This window comes from Macaca fascicularis, chromosome 1, assembly GCF_037993035.2.
Source record: "Macaca fascicularis isolate 582-1 chromosome 1, T2T-MFA8v1.1".
In the NCBI taxonomy this organism is placed as follows: domain Eukaryota; kingdom Metazoa; phylum Chordata; class Mammalia; order Primates; family Cercopithecidae; genus Macaca; species Macaca fascicularis.
Genome location: NC_088375.1, coordinates 85,435,982 through 85,460,121, shown reverse-complemented (window position 1 = coordinate 85,460,121; position 24,140 = coordinate 85,435,982). Strand labels below are relative to the sequence as shown.

At 44.7% G+C, this 24,140-nt stretch overlaps 1 protein-coding gene and 1 pseudogene across 9 annotated transcripts in view; both read right to left on the bottom strand.

The window, feature by feature from the left end:
- ZNF678 (zinc finger protein 678) overlaps window positions 1–16,977 on the bottom strand; it is a 102,375-nt gene extending 85,398 nt beyond the window's left edge. For all 9 annotated transcript variants that reach the window (XM_065542865.2, XM_074038005.1, XM_074037996.1 and 6 more), the window contains exon 1: window positions 16,807–16,977. In XM_065542865.2, the coding sequence (XP_065398937.1) occupies window positions 16,807–16,836 (30 nt within the window). In that variant the 5' untranslated portion in view covers window positions 16,837–16,977. The remainder of the gene's footprint in view (window positions 1–16,806) is intronic.
- Window positions 16,978–20,944: 3,967 nt separating this feature from the next.
- LOC123571185 (5S ribosomal RNA) lies at window positions 20,945–21,064 on the bottom strand (annotated as a pseudogene).
- Between the last annotated feature and the right edge of the window lie 3,076 nt (window positions 21,065–24,140).

Here is a 24,140-nt window from a genome sequence, read left to right as displayed (position 1 = left end):
GAAAGCCAGGCACAATGGCTCATGACACTAATCTCCTCCATTCAGGAGCCTGAGGCAGGAGGACTGCTTCAGGCCAGGAGTTCAAGAACAGCCTGGGCAATATACTAAGCTTTGGGATACAGGGCATTAGGAAACTGTGCTAAAACCCAAAATAAAAAAGAGTCACTTTGAGAAGACAGGCCCTTTGATTAATAAAGTGTCATATTATCCAAAGCAGTCTGTAAGTTAACTCAAATCCCTATCACAATTCCTGTGCACTTTTCATAGTAATAGAAAATGCAAGCCTACAATGTATATAGAACTACAAGAAATAATGAATGGCCAAACCAATCATAAGGAATAACAAAAAAGCTGGGGACATCATACTTGTGACCTACACAAAACAGTTCAAAAGTCACTGCTTGTAGATAACCTGGGGAAACCCTGCTAGGTACGCAGTGGGAGCTACATTCATCCATGTATCTGGTATTAGGCCCACCATATAGCAGAAACCTGCCCTAGTGCCTGCTCCACAGAAAGTCCTGAAGACAATCCAGTCTGCCCAAAAACATGACAGGACTCACAACCACATGTGCTCCTGGTAACAAGCCCACTAAAGGTAAAACCCACTCCAGACCTGGCAGCAACCTTGTAACCCAGCTACAACCCTTTTTACTGCAAGCCCAGAAAAGATCTCATCTGTCTTGAGACCCAAAAGACGAAGATCTTTACCTACTGAAAACAGTTTATAAAAATGAAAAGAGGTGTTTGCTCCTTCAAATGCACAAACACCAATGCAAGTCTATATTATGCCCATTCTAATGGTTCTGTTTGAACATAGAACTGGAAGTCCTACATAGAATAATGAAGCAAGAAAACACAGAAGATCCAAATTGAAAAGATGAAAAAAAGTCACTGCAGATGGCATAATCTTATATATGTAAAACCATAAATAGTACACCAAGAAATAGCTTAAACTAATAAATGCACTCAGTAAAGAAGCAGAAAATATAATTAACATACAAATATCAGTTTTGTTTATATAGAGTAGCAACAAACCAGTAAAAAAAAAAAAATCTCATTTACAATAGCAACAAAATAATAAATTTCTTAGCAACAAATTTAACCAATGTGAAAGATCTTTAAACAAAAAAATAAGATATTGATGAAAGAAATTAAAGAAGATACAAATAAATGTAAATATATGATTGTTTATGGATTGAAAGAATAAATATCATCTAAGTGCCATATTATCCGAAGCAATCTGTAGATTAATTCAAATTCCTATCAAAATTCTTGTGCCACTTTTTAGAGTAACAGAAAATAAAGTCTACAATGTATATAAAACCTATAAGAAACATTAAATGGCCAAAGCAATCATGAGGAATAAAACCAAATCTGGGGACATTATACTTCATTATTTAAAACTACATTTCAAAGCTACAGTATAAATAATAGAATGGTATGTTTATAGGAACCAACACAAAAATCAATGGAACAGAATACAGAGCCCAGAAGTAAATTTATGCATCTAAAGTTAAATCTTTGACAAGGGCACTACGAATACACAATGCAGAAAGTATAGCATCTTCAATACTTGGTGCTGGGAAAACTGGATACTCACATGCACAATAATAAAATTAAATCATATTTCTTGTACCGTACACAAAAATTAACTCAAAATAAAGACTTAAATTTAATACATAAATCCTTAAAAAAATCATTTAAAAAGCATATGAAAAGCCTCCATGATACTGACTTGGCAATGATTTTTCAAATATGATATCAAAAGTATGGCAACAAAACCAAACATAAAGTTGTACTGTATCAAACTAAACATATTCTGCACAGCAAAAAATAAGAACCTTAAAGATAGGATAAGATATTTGCAAACCATGTATGATGAGAGGTTAGTATTCAAAATATAGCAGAAACTCACACAAATCATAAGCGAAACCGTAATAATAATACCCAAATTATTATTTGAGTACCAATAATAATACCCAAAAGTTTTTTCTTTTTTTTTTGAAATGAAGTCTCGCTCTGTCACCCAGGCTGGAGTGCCATGGCGCAGTCTTGGCTCACTGCAACCTCTGCTTCTTGGGTTCAAGCAATTCTCCTGCCTCAGCCTCCTCAGCTGGGATTATAGGCCACCACGCCAGGCTAAAGACTGAATATTTTTTAAACAAACATATTAAAATGGCCAACAGGTGTGTAGAAAGATGCTAAACATTACCATCTGTCAGAAAATTGCAAATCAAAATCATAATGCAATAGCATTTTACAGCAGTCAGAATGGCTAATAAAAAGAAGAAATACAACAAGTGTTAACAAGGATGTGACAAAATATTTCTGCACATTCTTAATGCGTTGGAAACTGGAAGAATCATTATGAAAACTAGCATGGAGATTATTTTTAAAAACTAGAACTATCTTACAATCCAGCAATTCCACTTCTGTATATAAACAAAATAAAATCAGTATCACAAAGAAATATCTGCACCCCTGTATTCAATGCAGCATTATTGACAACTGTCAAGGATTAAAAAAAAAAAAGACTCATCTGCAGATGCTGAATGGATAAAGAAAATGTGGTATAAATGGACAACCAAATATTATTCTCCCATAAAAAAGAATGAAATTCTACTATTTCAACATGACCTGAAGACATTATGCTAAGCAAAATAAGCCAGGCACAGAAAGACAAACACTGTATGTTCTCACTTAAATGGAGAATCTAAAAAGGTTGAACTCAAAAAGCAGAGAGTTACAATGGTAATGAGCAGCTCTGGAGGTAGAAAAAATGATAAGATGCTCAAAGAGTACAAACTTTCAGTTATAAGATAAATAAGTTTTGGGGATCTAATGTATAGCTTTAAAATGTAGTTAATGACAGCGTTTTGTATGCTTAAAATTTGCTACAACAGTAGGAGACCTCAAGTGCTGTCACTCCAAAAAAAACATAACCATGTTAAGTGACATAATTTTCATCAACTTAATTGTATTAAACATTTCACAATATATATAACTATCAAATTATTACAATATACACAATATATAATCATGCAATTTTTATTGATCAAAAAATTAATGTTATGCACACACATATATACACATATGTGTGTATATGCACATACATAAAACATACACATACATATCAATGACATATGTTATGTATACACATGTGTATGCATATAAAAACACATACAGTGATATAATCCTAGTAAGCTTCAAACTAAACAAGAAAAATTATAAAATAATAACTACTTAAAAATCAGGAAAAATATGGGAATTTAACACACGCTCAGCAATGTTCTAAGTTCCTCAATGGCACAGTACATTTTTTAAATGTAGAAAGCAGATACATTAAACCATATTACAGTTAAGGAATTAGAGCACAGAGCATTTACAAGATATGCCTCAGTACATACTAAAAAACTTAAAATTTTGCAGTAAGATAACATTAGATTTTATTATATGGGGCAGATGCTTAGTGTTCTGATAAAATTATTGAGTATAAATTTCTGTAGAATCACATTTGAAGCCTTCATAGGATATGAAATTATAAAGCAGAAAACATACAACATCTGGGTGTGGTGTTTCTGGGATTTCTAAACCAAATCCCAGTATCTCCACTACTCTTACACATTTTAGACAAGATTCAAAATGGAAATTAGAAAATGTTTAACACAGAGCTCCTTAAAAATCACAGATAGCCCCATGTCCTGAAAAGCAATAAAAGAGCAAGCAGCCACGTCCTCCAGTCCCTTGTAAGCCACGAAAAGGACTTTGATTTTCTTTGTAAGCTAGAAGAAGGATTGTGGAAGAGGAAGTCCAGTCCTTATAGAATTGAAGAGCATGGGACAGAAGATGTCTGTCTCTATATGAGAGCAAGAGAAAAAAAACAGGGCTTCTTAGAAACTATTTCCACTGCAGCGTAGCTTCACAAGCCACATTTTAAGATCTGACTTTCTCCTTGACCTTTGGACATCTCATCTATGTCATCTGCTTTATTCACTCCCACCTACTTGGATGTTTGGCTACTGTCTCCAGTCTCCTCACACTCCGGGGCTTTTTTTTCTCCATACAGGCGATCAGGTTTGGCTTAGAGAACAGCCAAGAACTCTTTCATCAGAAAAAGTAGTATGACTTCTGCTGGGATTTTCCAATTACTAACTTAGTACTGTGTTCAGTGGAAAAAACAGAACATTATAAAAGAGTCTAAAAATTTAATATGAAATACTGTTTCCTCACAGAAACTTTATGATATTTAAAAACTTTTCTAATTGTGGGTCCTTAGCTCCACTACCCAGTGCTGCTGAATCAAAACTTGGTGGTGGTTGGCTGGGCATGGTGGCTCACACCTCTAATCCCAGCACTTTGAGAGGCCAAGGCAGCAAATCATGTAAGCCCAGGAGTTTGAGAGCAGCCTGGGCAACATGGAGAGATCCAGTCGCCTAAGGAAAAAAACAAGTGGTGGTAATGGGAGGTGGTAATGTGATTATAAGACGTGGGAAACAATATTTTATGCCTCTAAATTTCTGGAGTTACCACTAATCTAAAATAAAGGACAGATCAGCTGAAGAAAGAAAAAGGTTTATGTCAAGATGAAGTATCTTCGAGATTTTATTTTCTATACCAACAAATCCCTAAGTTTTTCTTGAAAACAGTGATCTGAAATTTATTCATGCAAAGCAGAGACTCCTCAAAACATATACGAAAGCAAAAAAAAAGGCCAGGCATGGTGGCTCATGCCTGTAATCCCAGCACTTTGGGAGGCTGAGGTAGGCAGATCACAAGGTCAAGAGATCGAGACCATCCTGGCCAACATGGTGAAACCTTGTCTCTGCTAAAACTACAAAAAAATTAGCTGGGTGTGGTGGCACTTGCCTATAGTCCCAGCTACTCGGGAAGCTGAGGCAGGAGGATCACTTGAATCTGGGAGGTGTAGGTTGCAGTGAGCCAAGATCATGCCACTGTGCTTCAGCCTGGCCATAGAGCAAGATTTCGTCTCAAAAAACAAAAGAAAAAAAAAAAAAGAAACTCATAGGGTATACTAGAAATTGTGTACTGAAGTTATCCTCACCAAGACAGGCCAGGTAGAAGCCTGTAGATGTTTGAAAACTACAGAATAGAAATGTTCTATTATAACATAGAATAGAAAACCATTTTTATAGTTTTCTAACATCACAAATTCTGCTGAGCATAGTCAAGCAATTTCCACTTCTCCAGAGAGAATTCTATGATTGAACCCCTGAATGTCAAGAGTCTCTGAAAAAAAAAACCAAAAAAACAAAATAAAACCAAAAAACACTACACACTTATTAAGTGGCCATGGGCATAATTCTTAATTTGGTTTAAGGTAAAATGAGAGTAAAGAGAACCAGTTCTGACTGACTCACTGGAATTATCCAATAAGATAATTTTTTAACTCAGAAATATTTTCAAAGGTTTTCACTAACTTTGAGGAAAAAATGCATAAGATCCATAAATCCAGTATATATACAATACCTTTCTAGATGACAAAATACAAAATTATGGGTACCCACACAGGCATTGCACAATTTTGAGTACTATATTTACACTGTATGGACTAAGTTGTGTATATTTCTCAAATGGAAAAGTTGTGGTGAGTTAAAAGATACTTCTCACATTTTAATGTGTACAACAAATAACTGGAAACTTCAGATTTTGACTCAGGAGATCTGGGGTGAAGCCTGAGTTTCTGAATTTCTAAGAAGCTCACCAATGAGGCCAATAATTCTAGCCCAATGAGAATATTCTGTCAAACATCCAGTAAGTGTCAGAGCCTGGGTTCATCCCAGTTTTTCTGACCAGTAAACAAAGATGAGAGCCTTCATTTTCCAAAGTAAGGTATATGCAAAGAGAATAAAAAGAAGAGATCTGAGCTTGCTTACAGAATAAATGTGATGATTTAAACAAATTAGCCAGTAAATTTACAACAGGTACGTAGTAATGCAGAGAAAAATAATTAACTCTATAGTAGAAAAATCTGTCAGAGAACTCTTTAACCAAGTGAGTGAAATTAACATCAACTGTAACAGGACAAATTTTTATCATGTGCCATTGCACACAGAAGAACAAAATATCACTGTTGTAATACTGGTAGTCAAACAAATAAATAATTTAAAATATTTTTCTTTTATTTATTTTTTTTTGAGATGGAGTCTCATTCTGTCACCCAGGGTGGAGTGTGGTGGTGCAATCTAAGCTCACTGCAACCTCCACCTCCAAGGTTGAAGTGATTCTGCCTCAGCCTCCTGAACAGCTGTGATTATAGGCGTGCGCCACCACACCCAGCTAGTTTTTTTTTAGTGGAGATGGAGTTTCACAATGTTGGCCAGGCTGGCCTTGAACTCCTGACCTCAAGTGAACCACCTGCCTCGGCCTCCCAAACTGCTGGGATTACAGGCATGAGCTACCATGCCCAGCCAAAAAATAAATAACTTTAAATCTGAATCTAATCATGAAAAAACATCAGTTTGAGTCTCCAGATCTCCTCTCTTTTCTTTTACACCAAGTACCAGGGTACTAAAACAATTTCCACCTGGGTACCAACCAAACAGACTGAGGAGAGAAACAAGTACTAGATAACTCATTCCTCTTACTCTGAGAGGGAAGCAAAATTAGACCCTCTTATCAGCCTGACCACAGTTTGCATAGAACATTTCCAAACTTCTGAGAGACTCCCAGGTGCTGGTGAGAGAGTTCTGGTGTCCCTGGATTGATGCCCTCATTGTGATTCAGGAAATTCACACTCAGGTTGATTCTGAATAGCAAATAAAACTGCCCTGGTGGAGCTGTGGAACCTGAATCCAGGTGTGACAGCACCTGTTCTGATGAGCCAACTCTTGGTTAAGAGGAAAGACAAAATTTATCTACTCCAGTATCACAGTTTAAAGGTAACTGTAGTTATAGTCATGGCTTTCGCTATTATGTGCTGCTAACCTCCCACTGCTCATGTGCTGGTTTACACTTAAAAACTTTGCCATGAGGTTCTATTTAAACCAATGTAGCAGGTCATGGGACAAGATCTGAAATACTCAAAAAATCCCTCTAAAAGAAGGACTTTAAGATGTCTATGTTGATGTCTCAGAATGCAGAACATGTCTCCCACGGGTTTTCTGTTCATCTTCAATCCATAGTCTTGTCCTGTCTTGTAAATCCCAGGCAGAAGTCAGATCTCCTGTGCAGATTCTAAGTGGGATCAACCTAGATCAGCAATCATGGAAGTTACCGCAAGCGGAGTAAAACCAGAGGAGAGATTTCCTGATAGAGACTGCTCTAACACATTCCATAAAATGTTGACCTTTAGAAAAAAAGCTGAGATGAAACTGATATAATTAAGAGTATTATGGGGGCCAAGCTTGAGGACTGCTACCTGGGAGTATAGTTTTAAGTTGACCTGAATATACACTTTGATTAGCAGTACTTCCAAGTGGATTTTCAAAGGCAAAAAAAAGGGGATGGGGGAGCAGGACAAAAGAGTGAACTGATACAAAGTTGTTTGTCTGAAATTCTCATTGGTTTACAGAAATAACATTAGTTAGTGATTGGTGAGTGACCGTATAATACAGAGTGTGGGTTACAGTGTCTGGTGTAGCATTATTAGGTTAATTTACAGCTACCTGTAACAATAGCAAGGACTTTCAAGGAAAATATACATTAAAAATGAGGAGTAGGTCATGTTTATGGTCTTATTATAACATCTCTCTGGGCCTGATAAGTAAAACAGCTTGGATTCTTCTGATAAAATTACTTTCTTTTCTCAAATCCTATGACCTAGATTTAGAATTTGGAGCTGCAGATTTAGGTCTTGGATGGGTCAGAAAGCAGCAGGTGCCCTCTACACATTTGTGGGCCTTTGGGCAAGAGAAAAAAGAGGAGTTTGAGGTCTCAAGTCACGTAATTAATACACACGTGTGACCGTGTTTGGGTCTCTGGGTATCAGAGTCTTTGAGTTAGTTTCAGGTCTGAAGAAGCCAGGGCATTGAAACACGTTGAATGGTTGATTGCTGCCCTGTGGAGTAGTTTTGGTAGAAGTCTGCTTGAACTTCTCTAGAAGAGACTGTAGATCCCCAACAGGCAGAGACTACACTGCGTGCAGATTTTAGGGCAGCATGCACTTTGCTGCACAAGTATGAGTTGTGACTAGAAGCCCAAGATGGAAAGTGAGTGAAGCCTGGCAGGCACTTCATAAGTTTATACTATGTCTGGTAATTCTGGACAATGTTTGGGGAATATAACTACAAGTAAAATCATCTCCAATCCCAGAAAAACTCTCTACAATGGTACAACAACAACAACAACAACAACAACAAAAAACTGGCTTAAATTACACAACTCAACCAGAATGTGATATGCATTACAGATAATCTGCTAAGAGATTAAAAAGACAGAATGTAAGTTACCTTAATTAGTCCTCAAGTAGCAGACCTGACTGCACCATTTGTCATATATAGTTCATCCTAAATTCACCTGATAATTGGGGGAAGGGGGAATCATTTGTGTTAGCTAATTTGCTATATTCCAATGAAAAACAAATTCCCTTATCTGCAAGGCATGAGGTAGTTTTGCAACTTAGAGCCAGGTGCCCGCTCAAAGTAGGCTTCTACTCTCCTACAGCAATAGTAATGAAAGAATCTATCTTCTTGACTATTTACATTTCAAAGAAATTATTTGTGATGCTCTGAGCACCCATCTTCTGCTGGCCTGTATCCACTTCCAACTCTGGCCATCTGCCACCAAGCCACAGCTTACCACCCAGAGCTTACAGCCCATGCAAATGCTGACTGCTGTAGTTGTGCTCCCACACCCCGTTACAGTGCAGGGGCCCGGAGGCTGTAGGAGAGCCTGCAGGACTCCTGGGTAGAATTGCACTTTAGCAATAATGGAAATGGAAAGAGTGTTCCAACCTCAGATTCCCTGTATAATGGCAACAGGGAAAAAAAATACTGCTAGATGCCCAGCATGAGTCTGAATAAAATAGCTCCACGAGCTGTCATTATGACCCCCACCTTGCTTACAGACACTGTAAGATACTAACAAAGTTTCTGAAACAGATACCCAAAGCACTGGAGAGAAAAACTGCTCTCCATCAGAGAAAGGTTATATTGAGAGAAGAAAAGAAGTTGAAAACATCTTAAAGAAAAGCTTAGATTAAATATGGGATTGGTAAATTCAACCAGAAAAATCTACCCTTCCAGGAGTTTCTCCTTAAACACCCAAAGCACATAGTCACTGTTAGCATAAAAAACATGAGCATTATGAACATTATGAGGAACAGGAGCATAGTCTCAAGCAGATTTTCTAAAGGTTTTTCTGCCAGTTCTGCTGCTTTCTCATCTGCAGGCCATTAGATTAGGGGTCCATATTGGAAGGCGCCTGACAACTTCCACCAGCACCTTTTGATGAAGAATTGGAATACAATTTTATTAATATAGTGGGATTTATCTGAGCTTGTGACACAGCTAACTGAAGAGCTATTGTGATCCTTAGGTGGCTATATCACATGTTTATTTGCACTACAAACGCTACATCCTTAATTTAGTAAAATAAAACACTAGACAATAAAATCATGCTGACCTATAATTATACCTACACAATCAATTAATAATCATGTCAGACTGATTAGTATCTACTGAAACAATTTGGTAGTGAATTTTCTTTATATAGTAGGTATAAATATCTAGGTAAAAATTTTTTCATATACTAGAAGTTTTGAGATTAATATGACCTTAATTCACTGAAATATAAAACACTTTATATTTCAAAAGAATAAATAGCACTGATGTTAAAAATCACTACTTTAAGGGGTTTGTTCAAAATAAATATTGCAGCCTCTTAGACAAGGCAGCATGAGAAATAAATAATATTGTGGCCTTATTTATACAGTATTGTTGAAAACACTGTTTAATTTAAATGAATGCAAGTCATCTACTAAAGACTACACATAACCATGCTAACTTGTCCTAAGTAATAAAAAGAAATCAGGTATAGCTAGAAACTCTGCTGTACAGGTCATACATTAAACTGTTCTTGCTTCTGCACTGTAAGTACTTCAGACTCCAAATGTCAGATAATCACCTTGGATGATCAGTTTTTTGTCAAAGTCCACCTACTTAATATCTTTTACCCTTTACCATTCTGGCTGCTGAATTTAATTCTACTCTTTGGGCTCAACTTTTGCAAGCTCTTAAAATCAACTTTAAAAGACTAAAAATTTTAAAAACAATAAATTTCTGCCAAATCAAAAAACGATGCAACAGAATCCAGGTCTTAGATAAAGACAACCATGAGTTAAAAAGAATGATTCAAATTTATTTAGCTGGTAAAATAATTTGCATATATTTCAAGAAGCAGAAGAAAAAATACATACAAGTTTTCCAGGTCAGGCATGGGGGTTCACACCTATAATCTTAGCACCTTGGCAGGCTGAGGTAGAAAGCACCCTTGAGGCCAGGAGTCCAAGATCAGTCTGGACAACATACTGAGACCCTGTCTCAACAGAAACTTTACAAATTAGCCAGGCATGTTAGTATATGCCTGTAGTCCTAATTATTCTGGAGGGTGAGGCAGGAAGTCCTTGAGCCCAAGACTTCCAGGTTGCAGTTAGCTATGATTGCACTCCAGCCTAAGTGAAAAAGCAATACCTTGTCTCAAAATAAATAAACAAAAGAATAATAAGACTTTTCTAAATTAAATACTTTAAGAAAAAGGAGGCCGGGTGCAGTGGCTCACGCCTGTAATCCCAGCACTTTAGGAGGCCAAGGTGGGAGGATCACGAGGTCAGGAGATCGAGACCATCCTGGCTAACACGGTGAAACCCCACCTCTACTAAAAACACAAAAAATTAGCCAGGCATGGTGGCAGGCGCCTGTAGTCCCAGCTACTCGGGAGGCTGAGGCAGGAGAATGGCATCAACCTGGGAGGCGGAGCTTGCAGTGAGCCCATATGGTGCCACTGTACTCCAGCCTGGGAGAGAGCAAGACTCCGTCTAAAAACAAACAAACAAACAAACAAAACACAAAAAGAAAAGGGAGAACAGCAAAATTTCTTCCCTCATTCTCAAGTGGAAAAATTAAGTTTCTTCCTTATAATTTGTATTTGCTCCTACAACAGACAGGTCTTGAACTCCTGGACATTGGAATTCCAGTGGGCACTGGATTAGGCACATGAAAGAGAGTTTGTGGGGAAGAAAGCAAAAAAAGAGAAAGATGCTCTCAAGGATCCACAGGTGGGGGACAGTGAAGGATTGAAGGAATAATTGGTTTATGCTCAGATACTGGTCCATGAGGGGCTATGCCCTGACTCATTTCTGTGCTGGAAGATGACCTTATAATCAGCTAGTCCAGAAGCCCAGATTGATGAAGCAAGCAGGTTGTGGCTACAGAAACAGTATCTGAGGCAGGGGATATGCCAAGAGTCCTGAAGACACATGTGTGATTTTTGGTCGGAGACTCTAGGAGCAAAGTTGTACGTGAAATTCCTGAGAGTGAAGCCTTGTTCTAGAAGAGGCATGGCCACACTGATAGTTAGTGGCTATGTTCTTGAGTGGGTGGGCATCATGTGAAAGCAGCTGTGGGGAAAGGGGGTCTGTTTTCAGAACTCCTTCCCTCTAACTCCTCAGTCCTCTCTCATCTTGGGAGGACTCCTGGAATCACAGGACAGTGCAGTGTAACAGCCTGTATACAGAACAGAACCTCTCTTCGCTAAGAAAGGGCATCTGCCTCCAGCTGCTGCTCCTGCACTTTTGACAAAATTTCTGACACCAGATGTGTGCAGTTTCCTGAACATCAACCAATTCTCCAACACCACTGGTTGCTCAACAATTCAATTCTAACACCATTCAGTTTGCACAGACCTTACAAGGCCAGGGCTCAGTCCCACATCACTGCCCCCACTACAGAGGCCAGTCACATGCACCAGGGACCCATCTATACTTATTGAGTGATTGCCTGTAAGTCTGGGACTCCCATAACCCCATACTCAAGTTCAATAATTTGACAGAACTCCTCACAGAACTCAGCAAAACATGTACCAGTTTGTTATAAAAAGTACATCTCAAAACAGCCAAATGGAAGAGCTATATACAGTAAAGGAAAGTGGCAGGAGAAGATTGGGTGGGTAGGCAATCCTGGTAAATAGATGTGACTGAAGAAATTCCCCATCCTTCATGTTCTCAAAGAATAGGTGAATGAAAAGAAACACTCTTCTAATTTTGACTTACGATGCTCCCCCCTTTTTTTTTTTAACCTATTACAAAGCCAGACACAGATGGCAAATTCCCATTTTTGTCTCATAAACAATCACCTGAACAATTCTCTTCAGTGGTAAAAAAAACAAAAAACAAACAAGAAAAAAAACCTTGTTCACCAACCACTGCTTAACCCATTTATGCTGGAGGTGGCAAATTTTTTTGTGTGAAAAATCAGACCATGGTGATGACCCTGAGCAGTAGGAACATCTAGTAGTAGGAAGTATAAATAACTCCCACGAGCTTAGTGCTCCAATAATGAACACTAGGCATAAATGGGTTAGCTTCTCTCTTTCTAGCAGGCCCCAGAACTTTGATGCATACTCAGCCTGAGCCAGCAAATAACCCCTCTTTATGCCCCTCCTAAACACAGGCTGACCTCAGGGTGAAACATTCTCTGATCTAGGATCTAATTTTGGCAACTTTCATCCTGTCCTCCCTCTTCCACATTCTTTCTAGTCTTGTGTGTTCCCCCTTCAAATAAAGCCCTTTTCTGCCTAACATTTCAGATGATTGCAGATATAGTTGGTATTTTTCCCCTGTTGCAATACTCCTTTAAAATTAAGTAACTTTTTATGTAAATCTAAATTAGCTTTATTTGACAAAGTCTAGAAACAGCCCAGGACGACGAAATTTTATCCTCAGAAAGAGCTTCTGAACCCGTCTTCCAACCCAACCTCATTTGCATCTGCCCATGGATCTCCCACTTTCCAGGGCTCTGTAGCTTCTCTCAATGTAAAGGACTCTGCCATGCTTGTGTGAGCAGGCTGGGACACCTGCAAGGGAGGCTCCTCAGGAAGAACTAATTGGGCCTTCAGTGACTTTCTTTTGCAGGTTCAAGATTGGCCTTAACTTGGAGTCACTGGGCTCAGACTTCTACTTTCCAGTCAGGGCTATTCATTTAGTTTTAAATGAGAAAATGCCCAGTGTTTGAAGAATTCAGCAAAATCACTCAAAGACAGTGTTTATAAAAGGGAATAAAATTGTAAGACACATTTTACATTTCAAAAGGAAAGGCAAAAGTGTCTATTCCTTTCAGATACAAAAATGTCAATTAAATATTTCTATAACAGATCATTTAGGAAACACTTACTAAATGTGAGCCCTTCTAAGAGGAGCCATGTCCCATCTCCTAAAACTTAGCATTGAATTTGGATGTCCAGATAATTGAATACAGAACATTTAATGTCACAAATCATCCACCCTGTAAAAAAGAGGAACTGATGTTTCATGAATCTATATAATTTACCAATTAATCTACCATACTGTCTTGTGAAATTGAATTTCCTATAGGCATACTGAAAAAGAGATGTTTCCTATTTTTTCCCCTGGTAGAATTCCCAAACTTAAGCCCTGAGATTCTGTTTGAAATCACCCTTAAAATAGAACAGAACTGAGAAACTACTACACTCACTCTGATGAAGAAAAAGATAAATGAGTTTTTTTAACAAATGAAATATATGACTACATATTTTCTTCCTAGAATTCACCACTTTCATGCCCTTTGTAAATATTTTCTAACCTTTCAAGCTCTACTGATAAAGTGTAATATATACTTAAAAAACTGATGATGAAATAAGTGAACAAATCTTTTTAAGGTGACAAATTCAGGGAGTAACAGTGCTACCTGGAACACAGACACATCCGACTCAAGTGTCAGATCAGGCTATCCTATAACCTGGGACATTCTCCCACCCCCATTCTACTCACTGAAGTGGTCACTGACCACCCTGTCTGGAGACACTGCACTGTGCCTCACTGTGTGCTCCAGGGATGTTTTGCTTTGCATGTTCTCGCACCAGCTCACTGGAGTAGGTTTTGCTTGTCCTTTGGACTAGTTTTTCTCCCTTCACAAGTCTGAGAATACAGAGGGCAGAAATTATTTCTGTCTTTTCCCAACTCCACTGACATGTCTCCAGACAATGAAATTGGGGGTTGGGAGAGAAAGTCTAAGAGATTAGCTTTTTAGATGAAGGGTGTACCAGAAGACTTCTCTCAGCCCCAGGACATCCAGCAGCTCCACTGAGAGGTTCCATCCCCATGCCATAGGCTGTCCTCTGGTAAGAAAAAAAACCCAGCAACCAAAATTCACTAGATACTCCAAGAGACATAGCCACTGTGGGCATCTTGGGTCATTCCCAGACAATTCTGAAACTCAGGACTAGGATAAGAGTGGCTGACGGGCCAGGCGCGGTGGCTACACCTGTAATCCCAGCACTTCAGAAGGCCAAGGCGGGCGGATCGCGAGGTCAGGAGATCAAGACCATCCTGGCTAACGTGGTGAAACCCTGTCTCTACTAAAAATACAAAAAATTAGCCGGGCATGGTGGCGGGCACCTGTAGTCCCAGCTACTCGGGAGGCTGAGGCAGGAGAATGGCATGAACACGGGAGGCTGAGCTTGCAGTGAGCTGAGAGTGCACCACTGCACTCCAACCTGGGCGACAGAGAGAGACTCTGTCTCAAAATAAATAAATAAATAAATAAAAATAAATAAAAAAAAGTGGCTGAGGATACAACAAGCTGTAAAGTTTCCAAAGTGGAACCTCAACTCAAAGATATTGTACAAGGCATCTGTGCCTAGGAAAGATAAAAGCAGAGTGCCACAAATATTTCTTTACAATAGAGTGCCAGGGGGTTCTTCTCTGCTTTTACAAACAGAAAACAAATCTTTAAAGAGTGCCACAAGCATGGGTAACTAGTGAAACCCAATCTCTGCAAAAAAATAAAATAAAAAGAATTAGCCGGGCATGGCAGCACACACATTTAATCCTAGCCACTCAGGAGGCTGAGGCAGAAAAATCACCTGAGCCCAGGAGTTGGAGGCTGCAGTAAGCTATGACAATGTCACTGCATTCCAGCAGCCTGGATGACAGAGCAAGATCCTCTTAAAAACAACAACAAGCCAGGCGTGGTGGCTCATGCCTGTAATCCCAGCACTTTGGGAGGGCGAGCGGGCAGATCACGAGGTCAAGAGATCTAGACAATCCTGGCCAACATGTGAAACCCCATCTCTACTAAAAATACAAAAATTAGCCAGGTGTGGTAGCACACACCTGTAGTCCCAGCTACTCAGGAGGCTGAGGCAGGAGAATCGCTTGAACCCAGGAGGCAGAGGTTGCAATGAGCCGAGATTATGCCACTGCACTCCAGCCTGTCAACAAAGCGAGACTCCAACTCAACCAAAAAAAAAAAAAGCCGGGCAGGAAAAAAAACAACAACAGGCCAAGCGCCGTGGCTCACGCATGTAATCTCAGCACTTTGGGAGATCAAGGCGGGGGGATCACAAGGTCAGGAGTTGGAGACCTGCCTGACCAACACGATGAAACTAAAACACAAAATACTAAAAATACAAAAATTAGCTCAGGGTGGTGGCACGCGTCTGTAATCCCAGCTACTCAGGAGGCTGAGGCAGGAGAATCGCCTGAACCCGGGAAGCAGAGGTTGCAGTGAGCCAAGATCGCGCCACTGCACTCCAGCCTGGGCTACAGAGCGAGACTCCTTCTTAAAGAAAAAACAAAAACAAAACAACAACAGCAACAACAAAGAGTGCCCTCCAATGTTCTGTGAAAAAATGATTAATTAAAATATTGTGCCTGGAGTATGCAATAAAAGACAAATAGCTGACAATGTTGTGAATTGAAGAGGTGACGGTGGTTTTTGTGAATTTTGGAAAGAGACTGAAAATTTAGTATTTTATTGCAGGCCAGAGTTAGGCTGGGGGAGCAGGGGAGGAGATTTGAGACCCTGCTTTCCATGTATTTGGAAAATGCAGGGGAAAACCAGTCTCTTGTGCAGTGTTAAAATAATTAGCAGGCAATTAGACAGATGTGGCTCTAGTGTCTTGCGTTTCGACATGAAAAATACTAGTAGCTCAAATGCATTTCTTGTTAATGACTACCTTAAGTGGAAACAAAATCCAGGTTCAACCAATCGCAAAACTCCAATTAATCTCTAATTAAATAACCAGGAAATTTCCACGTGTACAGTCCAAATAAAGTGACTGTAACTGTCGCCAGTCAATTATTAAATTTGGCTTGCTTCCTCATGCACCCTACAAAAGCCTTTCCTTCAAGCACCTCCTCCATAAACCCACAAGCCACACACCATAGATGGGTGCTCTCCCATTCCAGAAACTCCCTTTGCTCAAACAAACTCTTCAAAGCTTTAAGAGTGACTCCCTTTATTTTTCACAGGAAAAAGGATGGACTGCACAGCTAAGATGAGCCCTATGGAACAGCTCTTCCCACGCATGTTTCGCACACCGAGTTGGGCTTCTCCCCGATGACCCTCCCCTCCGGACCAAGCACACAGTTTGGGGGACTGGCGGGGTGGCAGCTTCATAGCTGCCCAGAGAGGCCGGGGCGGAGGCCCGGGCGGAAGCCACGGCGCAGCGATGGGAGGAGAATCACGCGGCGGCCCGGCCCCGCCCCGCCCCTACCCAGAGGTGACAGATCCCACAGGTGCCAGCAGAGACTCCGGGCCGCGGACTCCGGAGCTGATGCGGGGAGGCCGGGCCGCCATCTTGGAACACCCTCCAGGGAACTCTCACCGTTTTCCGGATTTCGGTGTGTCCTGGCATCTTAGCTACGTAACTCCCAGCACCTGCAGGTCACAGGGAAACCAGACACTGCAGCAGCAGAGTCACCAGGGCCTCCCGCAGGTGAGGATAAATAGCGGAGAAGACGCGACCGAAGCTCCAACTGGAGCGCAAGACAAAGGCCCCGCCAGATCCCGGAAACCGCCTCTGCCTCTCAAGCTGCGCTCCTGATTGGACAATTCCCACGTCAATGTCCCTGATTGGACAGGGCTCCAGGACCCTCCTCCTTTGGTTATGAGTGACAGGAGATGCGGTCAGCAAAGGGGTTGAATGAGACTATTAATAAAATGGGCAAATTTTTTTTGTATCCTTCCAAAATTGTTCCATGTCTTTACATGTATACCATCTTTAATAAAGGGCGCACTCTTAAGCCAATCTGCAATCTTTTTTCCTGAGTGTCTGAACAGCATCATCATCATCTTCTGTTGGAGAGAAACCTGAAGATGAGTTTTCCTCCCAAAGCACAGACCAGTCAGAAGCCGAGGCGTGCTTGGGAATGCTGGCGGGTGGAAAGGGGAGGCTGCCTGTGCATTCCGGTGCGCCTGTGGGACTGTCCTAGCAAGCAGGACCCAGCTGTAGAACAACTACGCAATGCATGTGTTTCTGACCAAAGGGGACCTGCTGTCCACCCGCCTCCTCTGCTGGGCAGGGCAGCTAATGGTTGGGGTATTTACATCCAGGCAGGTGTCCCAGGCCAGTCCCCTGTCAACCCATCATAATAAAAAAGTCAGAATCTATTTTCAAAAGCATATTCAAGGGCACATGTTCAGGATACCTACCTGAGAGCATAAAGTTGCCCTGAATATACACTCCAATTAGTAGCCATTACAAGTGGATTTTGAGAAAAGACGCAGTTCCTAAAATTTTCATCAAAAATTTACATTAAAATCCATAAGCCACTGACTGGCTATACATTGTTCTTTGTATCACAAATTCCAGATGAGGCAGCTCCTTAGGAACAACATACCTTTAAACAATTGCCTCTGGGAAAGGGTGTGGAGGTGTGTCTCAAATCCCATACTCAAGTCTCTCTGGGCCAGAAAAATCTTTTGTACCTCACAGAGCTTCAGCTGTTCAGAGCTACTCTTCTTTTCTTATTCTCATAGTCGGTACACTTGGACCCTTAACAAGAAATAAGTTCAAACAGAAAACTTGCCAAGCCACAGGAATAATGGCCTGTCAGTGCCCTCCACGAAGCTGATTGTCACCTTCCTTCAACACCCTTTCCACTGCTTCCCCCCAGCACACACATCCTGGATCCCGGGAGAGAGGGGCTGAAGCACACCCAGACACATCTCACGACCACCACGAGCAAAACCAACCCCCTCCCCACCCCGGCCCTCCCCACACAGACACACACTGGCGCACTCGCGCAGGTACACACATACACACACACACAGAGAAAGAGACAGATAGCTTGAGGGAGAGCAAGAGAGAAAGGGATGGAGAGAAAAAGGGAGGAAGAGAGAGACAGCGATAGAGAGAGAGAGACAGAGTGACGGAGGGGAGAGAGAGAGAGAGAACGCGAAAGAAAGGGTGCATGGTGGAGGGGAAAGAAGAGAAAGGGTGAGGGAGATAGAGAGCGAGAGCCATACAACCTTAGAGAGGGAGTCCTCTGCTCTGGTAGACAGGGCCCCATTGAGCAGGCCTGGGTAGGGTGGAGGGTGCTTGGGCTGGGCCAGAACAGGGTGGCAGGCCGCCCACGCGGGTGAACCAAGGGAGCCCTGAAACGTGTTTTTTCTTGGATTGGTTGATTTGGGGGTGCGTTTCTTAGGGTTTTTCCTTTGTTGGCTCCTCCCTGTCCTCTTGGTGCGGTGGGCCCCGAGATTTGTAGAGTGCGCGCATCCGTCTAGCTAGAGCGGAGGCGACGAGCGTGCCCACGGAGCCGGAGGCCTGCGTCTCTCTCGTGTCCTCGGGACTAGAGTTTACACGAAGTTGGTGGCAATGGGATTCTGGGTGCACAGGGACGGTTGTTTTGGTGGCTAATGAAGGGAATGACCTTCCCCGAGGGGGAAGCAGCCCATGCGTTCTGGAGCGGGGGTCTTGGCTGGCGTCTGCGGGGCCCGCTACCCCTGCCGGCCCCTTCCCTGGGCTTGGACGGTGGCGGCGGCGCCGCATGATTGAATTGAAGTGCTTGCGCCTCCCGGGAGCAGGAAGACACCCAGGACAGCAGGGAACCCGCCTCTACGCCTTCAGGGTCGGGCCCCGGCCAGCCACAACCCGGGCTCCTGCTGGGGCTGCGGCGAGGCGGGAGAGGTGGGATGCTGCTACCTGGCGGTGGTGCAGTGGGGGACCCCTAGGTCCCGGGCTGCTGCGGGGGCGCAGCAGGGCGGAAAAGGGGGGAGCACAGAGGGCGGTTAGGAAGCAAGCAGATAAAAGGGGAAGGTTAGGAAGAGTCAGAGGGCGGTTAGGAAGCAAGCAGACAAAATCCCTTCAGCACTCGGTATTCCCGGGCGGAATCCCATCCAAGTACTCACCCAGCCGACCCTGCTTAGCTTCACTAGATCAGAGGAGATGGGGCGCGTTCAGGTTGGTATGGACGTAGACCCTGACAGTGGCGCCTGGCCGCCCCAAGAACTGGGTCCAATCACGCCTACCAGACTCCAGGCGTCCCCGCCACCCCGGGGGCGCGGGGCTCGGATGGCGGACCCCGGAGCCGCTCGCCCGCACCCGGGATGGGCTGCTCTCCCCCACTACACCTGAGCACCCCGGGCAGCCGCGCTGCGCCTTCCGTCGGCCTCCTAGAGCCTCCGGCAGTAGCTGGCAGCCAAGTCCCGCGAACACCACGGCGCCGCCCTGCTGCCCAACGGGGGCGTCAGAGGCCTCTGTCCCCTGCCCAGGCTTCGGACTCTCCGGGCGGCCTCCCTTCCGCCAACGCTGCAGGCCTTCCCCTGCCTCCCGAGCTCCCGAGCTTCCACCACATCTGGCCGCTCAGGACAAGGCGTCAGTGCCCAGGCCCTCCGATCCTCCACCTTAGCGCTGAGGGATTGTTTTGGATCCCTCGCAGCCCGTCTTGCAAACAGACACCTACACACAGACACACAAAGACACAGACACACACAGCTTGAATGAGAGCAAGAGAGAGGGATGGAGACATAGAAACGGAGGGAGAGAGAGAGGCAGTGATAGAGAGACAGTGAGTCAGGAGAGAGGGGGAGAGAGAGAGAGAGAGCGCGCGCGAGAGAGCAGGCGACAGAAAGAGCACGAGGTGGAGGGGGAAGAAGAAGAGAGAGGGTGAGGGACCTAGAGAGCCCTAGAGCCTTGGAGAGGGAGCGTTCTGCTCCGGTAGACAGGGCCCCTTTAAGCAGGCCGGGGTAGGGTGGAGGGGGCTTGGGCTGGGCCAGAACAGGGTGGAAGGGCTAACGGAGTGACCCAAAGGAGCCGTGAGACGTGTTTTTTGTTGGATTGGTTGCTTTGATGGTCCGTTTCGTAGGGTTTTTCCTTTGTTGGTTCCTCCCTGTCCTCTTGGGGCGGTGGGCCCCGAGATTTGTCGAGTGCACCCGTCCCTCTGGCAAGAGCTGTGGCGCCAAGCATGCCCACCGGGCCGAGGCCTGGGTCTGTCTCCTGTCCTTGGGACTGGAGTTTATAGAAGTTGGTGGCAAAGGGATTCCGAGTGCACAGGGACGGTTTTCCTGGTGGCTGGCGAAGGCAATGTCCTTCCCCTGGGGAAAGCAGCCCATGCGTTCTGGAGCGGAGGTCTTGTCTAGTGTCTTGTGGGGCCCTCTTCCCCGCCCCTTCCCCCGGCTTGGAAGGTGACAGCGGCGCCAGATGAATGAATTGAATTCCCTGGGCTTCCCGGGAGAGGGAAGACACCCGGGACGGCAGGGAACCCAGCCACTGCGCCTTCGAGGTTGGCCCCGGTCCGCCCCGCCCCGCGCAGCGAACTGGGCTACTGATGGGGTGGCTGACAGGCAGAAGGGGTGGGAAGCTGCTAAGCTAACCGGCGGTGCTGCAGTGGCGGATGCCTCATGAGGAGGTCCCGGGGTACCGCGGTGGCGCAGGCGAGTGGAAAAGGAGGAGCAGAGTCAGGGGGTGGTTGGGAAGCAACGGGATAAAAGGGGGAAAGAGGGAGGGAGCGGGAAGCCAAAAAAGCCTACAGCACCCGGTATTTCCAGGCGGTCTCCCAGTTAATTACTAACCAGGCCTGACCCTACTTAGCTTCCAGAGATAAGACGAGATCGGGTGCGTTCAGGGTGGTATGGCCATAGACGCCTGGCAGCCCCAAGAGCTCCGCTCAGTCTTGCGCGCCGGACTCTACACATCCTGGCAACCCCGGATCCACAGGGCTCGGATCAAGTATCCCTGAGCTGCTCGCCAGCGGCCGGGCTAGTCTGCTGTCCCCCTCTACCGGCTGCTCTCCCCTTCTACGCCGGAGCATGGTCTGTCGCAGTGTTGCGCCTTCAGCTGGCCTCCAAGAGCCTCCCGCAGTTGCTGGTGGCCAGGCCAAGCGCGGGACCGCCACAGCGCCGCCCTGCTGCCGGGCGGGGGCGCCAGAGGCCTCTGTCTCCTGCACAGGCTTCGGGCTCTGGAGGTGGCCTCCCTTCAGCCGAAGCTCCAGGCCTTCCCTCAGCTCCCTAGCTCCGGAGCTTCCACCACATCCGGCCGGCTCAGGACGGGGTGTGCTCCGAGGCGTCAGGGCCCAGGGCCCAGGGCCCACGGTCCTGGTATCCCCTCCGGTCCTCTGCCTTAGCACTGAGGGATTGTTTTGGATCCCTCGCGGTCCCTCCTGCAAGGCCCCCTCTTGCCCCACCCACCCAGAGCCTCCAGGGCTGCCCAAGGGCAATCAGCCAACCCAGTCCTACGGGCGCTCTTTCTCACAACGCCTTCACCCCCGTCCCCTGTCCCGACGGGGACCCAGCCTGTGGGCAACAAGGGGGCCAGGTGGGTTCTGCTTTGCCCCGCGCTGGCACCAAAGCCGGCAGCCTGATCCTGGGAGAGAGCGGCTGAGGGACACCCAGACACAACTCACGACCACCATGAGCAAAACCACCCATTCACACAGGGGAGCACGCGCGCGGCCACACACACACAGCTTGAAGGAGAGCAAGAGCGAGAGGGATGGAGAGATAGAAACGGAAGGAGAGAGAGACAGCGATAGAGAGACATGGGGGAGGGGAGAGAGAGAGAGAGAGAGAGAGAGAGAGAGAGAGAGAGAGAGATGGAGAGGTGGAGGGGGAAGAAGAGAAAGAAAGAGGGTGAGGGAGCTAGAGAGTAAAAGCGATAGAGCCTTGGAGAGAAAGCGCTCTTCAAGCCATAGAGAGAGAGACAGGGTGAGGGAGGGGGGAGAGAGAGAGAGAGAGAGGAAGAAGAGAAAGAGAGAGGGTGAGGGACCTAGAGAGGGAGGGCTCTGCTCTGGTAGACAGGGCCCCTTTGAGCAGGCCGGGGTAGGGTGGAGGGTGCTTGAGCTGGGCCAGAACAGGGTGGCAGGGCCGCCCACCAGGGTGGGCCAATGGAGCCCTGAGAAGTGTTTTTTCTTGGATTGGTTGGTTGCGTTGGAGGTGCGTTTCATAGGGTTTTTCCTTTGTTTGCTCCTTCCTGTCCACTTGTTGCAGTGGGCCCCGAGATTTGTAGACTCTCCCTGTCCGTCTGGCGAGAGCCCTGACGCTGAGAGTGCCCATGGGGCCTGAGGCCTGGGTCTCTCTCGTGTCCTTGGGACTGGAGTTTACACGAAGTTGTTGGCAATGGGATTCCAGGTGTACAGTTACGGTTTTCCTGCTGACTGGCGAAGGTAATGTCCTTTCGCCGGGAAAAGCAGCATTCTGGAGCGGAGGTCTTGGCTGGCATCTGTGGGACCCGCTGCCCCTGCCCGCCCCTTCCCCCAGCTTGGACTGTAGAGGCGGCGCCGGATGAGTGAATTGAATTGCCTGGGGGTCCCGGGAGCAAGAACCTCCCAGGACTGCAGGGAGCCCGCCCCTGCGTCTCTAGGGTCCGGCCGGGCCCGCCGCTCCTGGCGCAGCGAGCCAGGCTCCTGCTGCAGCGGCGGCGGCGAGGGGGAAGAGGTGGGATGCTGCTACCTAGTGGTGCTGCAATTGTGGACACCCATGAGGAGGTCCCGGGCTGCGGCGGGGGCGCAGGCCTGCAGAAAAAGGGGAGCAGAGTTAGGGGGCGGTTGGGAAGCAGGGCGATAAAAGGGGTAAACAGGGAGGGAGCAGGAAGCCAAAAAGCCTTCAGCACCCGGTATTTCTGCTGTGGGAAACTGAGGACCAGAGAGACCGATATGGGAAAACAGGAGGATGTTTATATTAAGGTACACACTGGTTTAGTGGATCCCCATTCAAAAAGCTGAGGGTTGAACAAAAACAGAGTTTGGCTTATAAAGGCTAGCATACAAGAGCAAAACAAAGGCAGTAAATCATATATTGACAGGTCACGTAATCTATAGCATAACTGATGACTTGACATAACTTGTGGCTTTATAGCTGCTTCGAAAGAAAAAACAAGAACTGTCTAAATAAAGACATTTGTCCTTTTTTTTTTCCCCCCCCTCACACTTGCTCCAGAGGAGGGGTGTCTGGGACCTATTCCGTTGGTTTTGACTTCAGGGGCAGCGTTATCTTATAACTGTCTTTCAAGCGAGCTTGCTAGGCAGAGGAAAATTTGTTCTTTTTTTTTTTTTTTTTTTAACCTTTGCCTTGCCACATTCTGGGCCTTGGCTTTTACTTCTCAGACTAGGTCACTGACATTCTTAAAGCCTTGTCAGTTACTTTTCTTGGAGTGAATGAATGTAGTACTTATTGTCATTATTTTCAAATTTCTGCCTCAGTTTTCCCCTTTAATGCTTTTTATAAACAAGATTTTAATAGAAAGCATCACTATTACTTGATTCTTTTTGAAAGAACAGTTTTTCTTTTTTAGGCACAGGCTGATATTTATGCAGAGCCATTAGCTGAGTGGTAGTTTGCTTAGCTACAATTGCCTCTATAGTTGATTTAATGCTCCTAACAAGGAGGGGTAAAAGACAAGGAAGTATCAAGCAACCTCCTAGTATGACTGGAACTTCTCCTGTTAATGTTTCGAATCCACTGAAAGAGGTGAACCAGCCTCCAACGATGGAATCAGGAGTCCACCCTTTACAGGTCTGGACTGGAACATGGGCTAATTTTCTCATTCTTGCAGTTATTTGGATAATAGCTTTTCTATTGTCATCAATTTCTAGGCAGCAATTAGTTAGATTAAACTTTCCACATACTTCTCCTTCCTGGGCTAGGAGATAGTCTAAAGCCAGTCTATTTTGATAAATGGTGTTTCTAATTTTTGTGGCCTGTTGGGCCAATAAGTCTAATGCA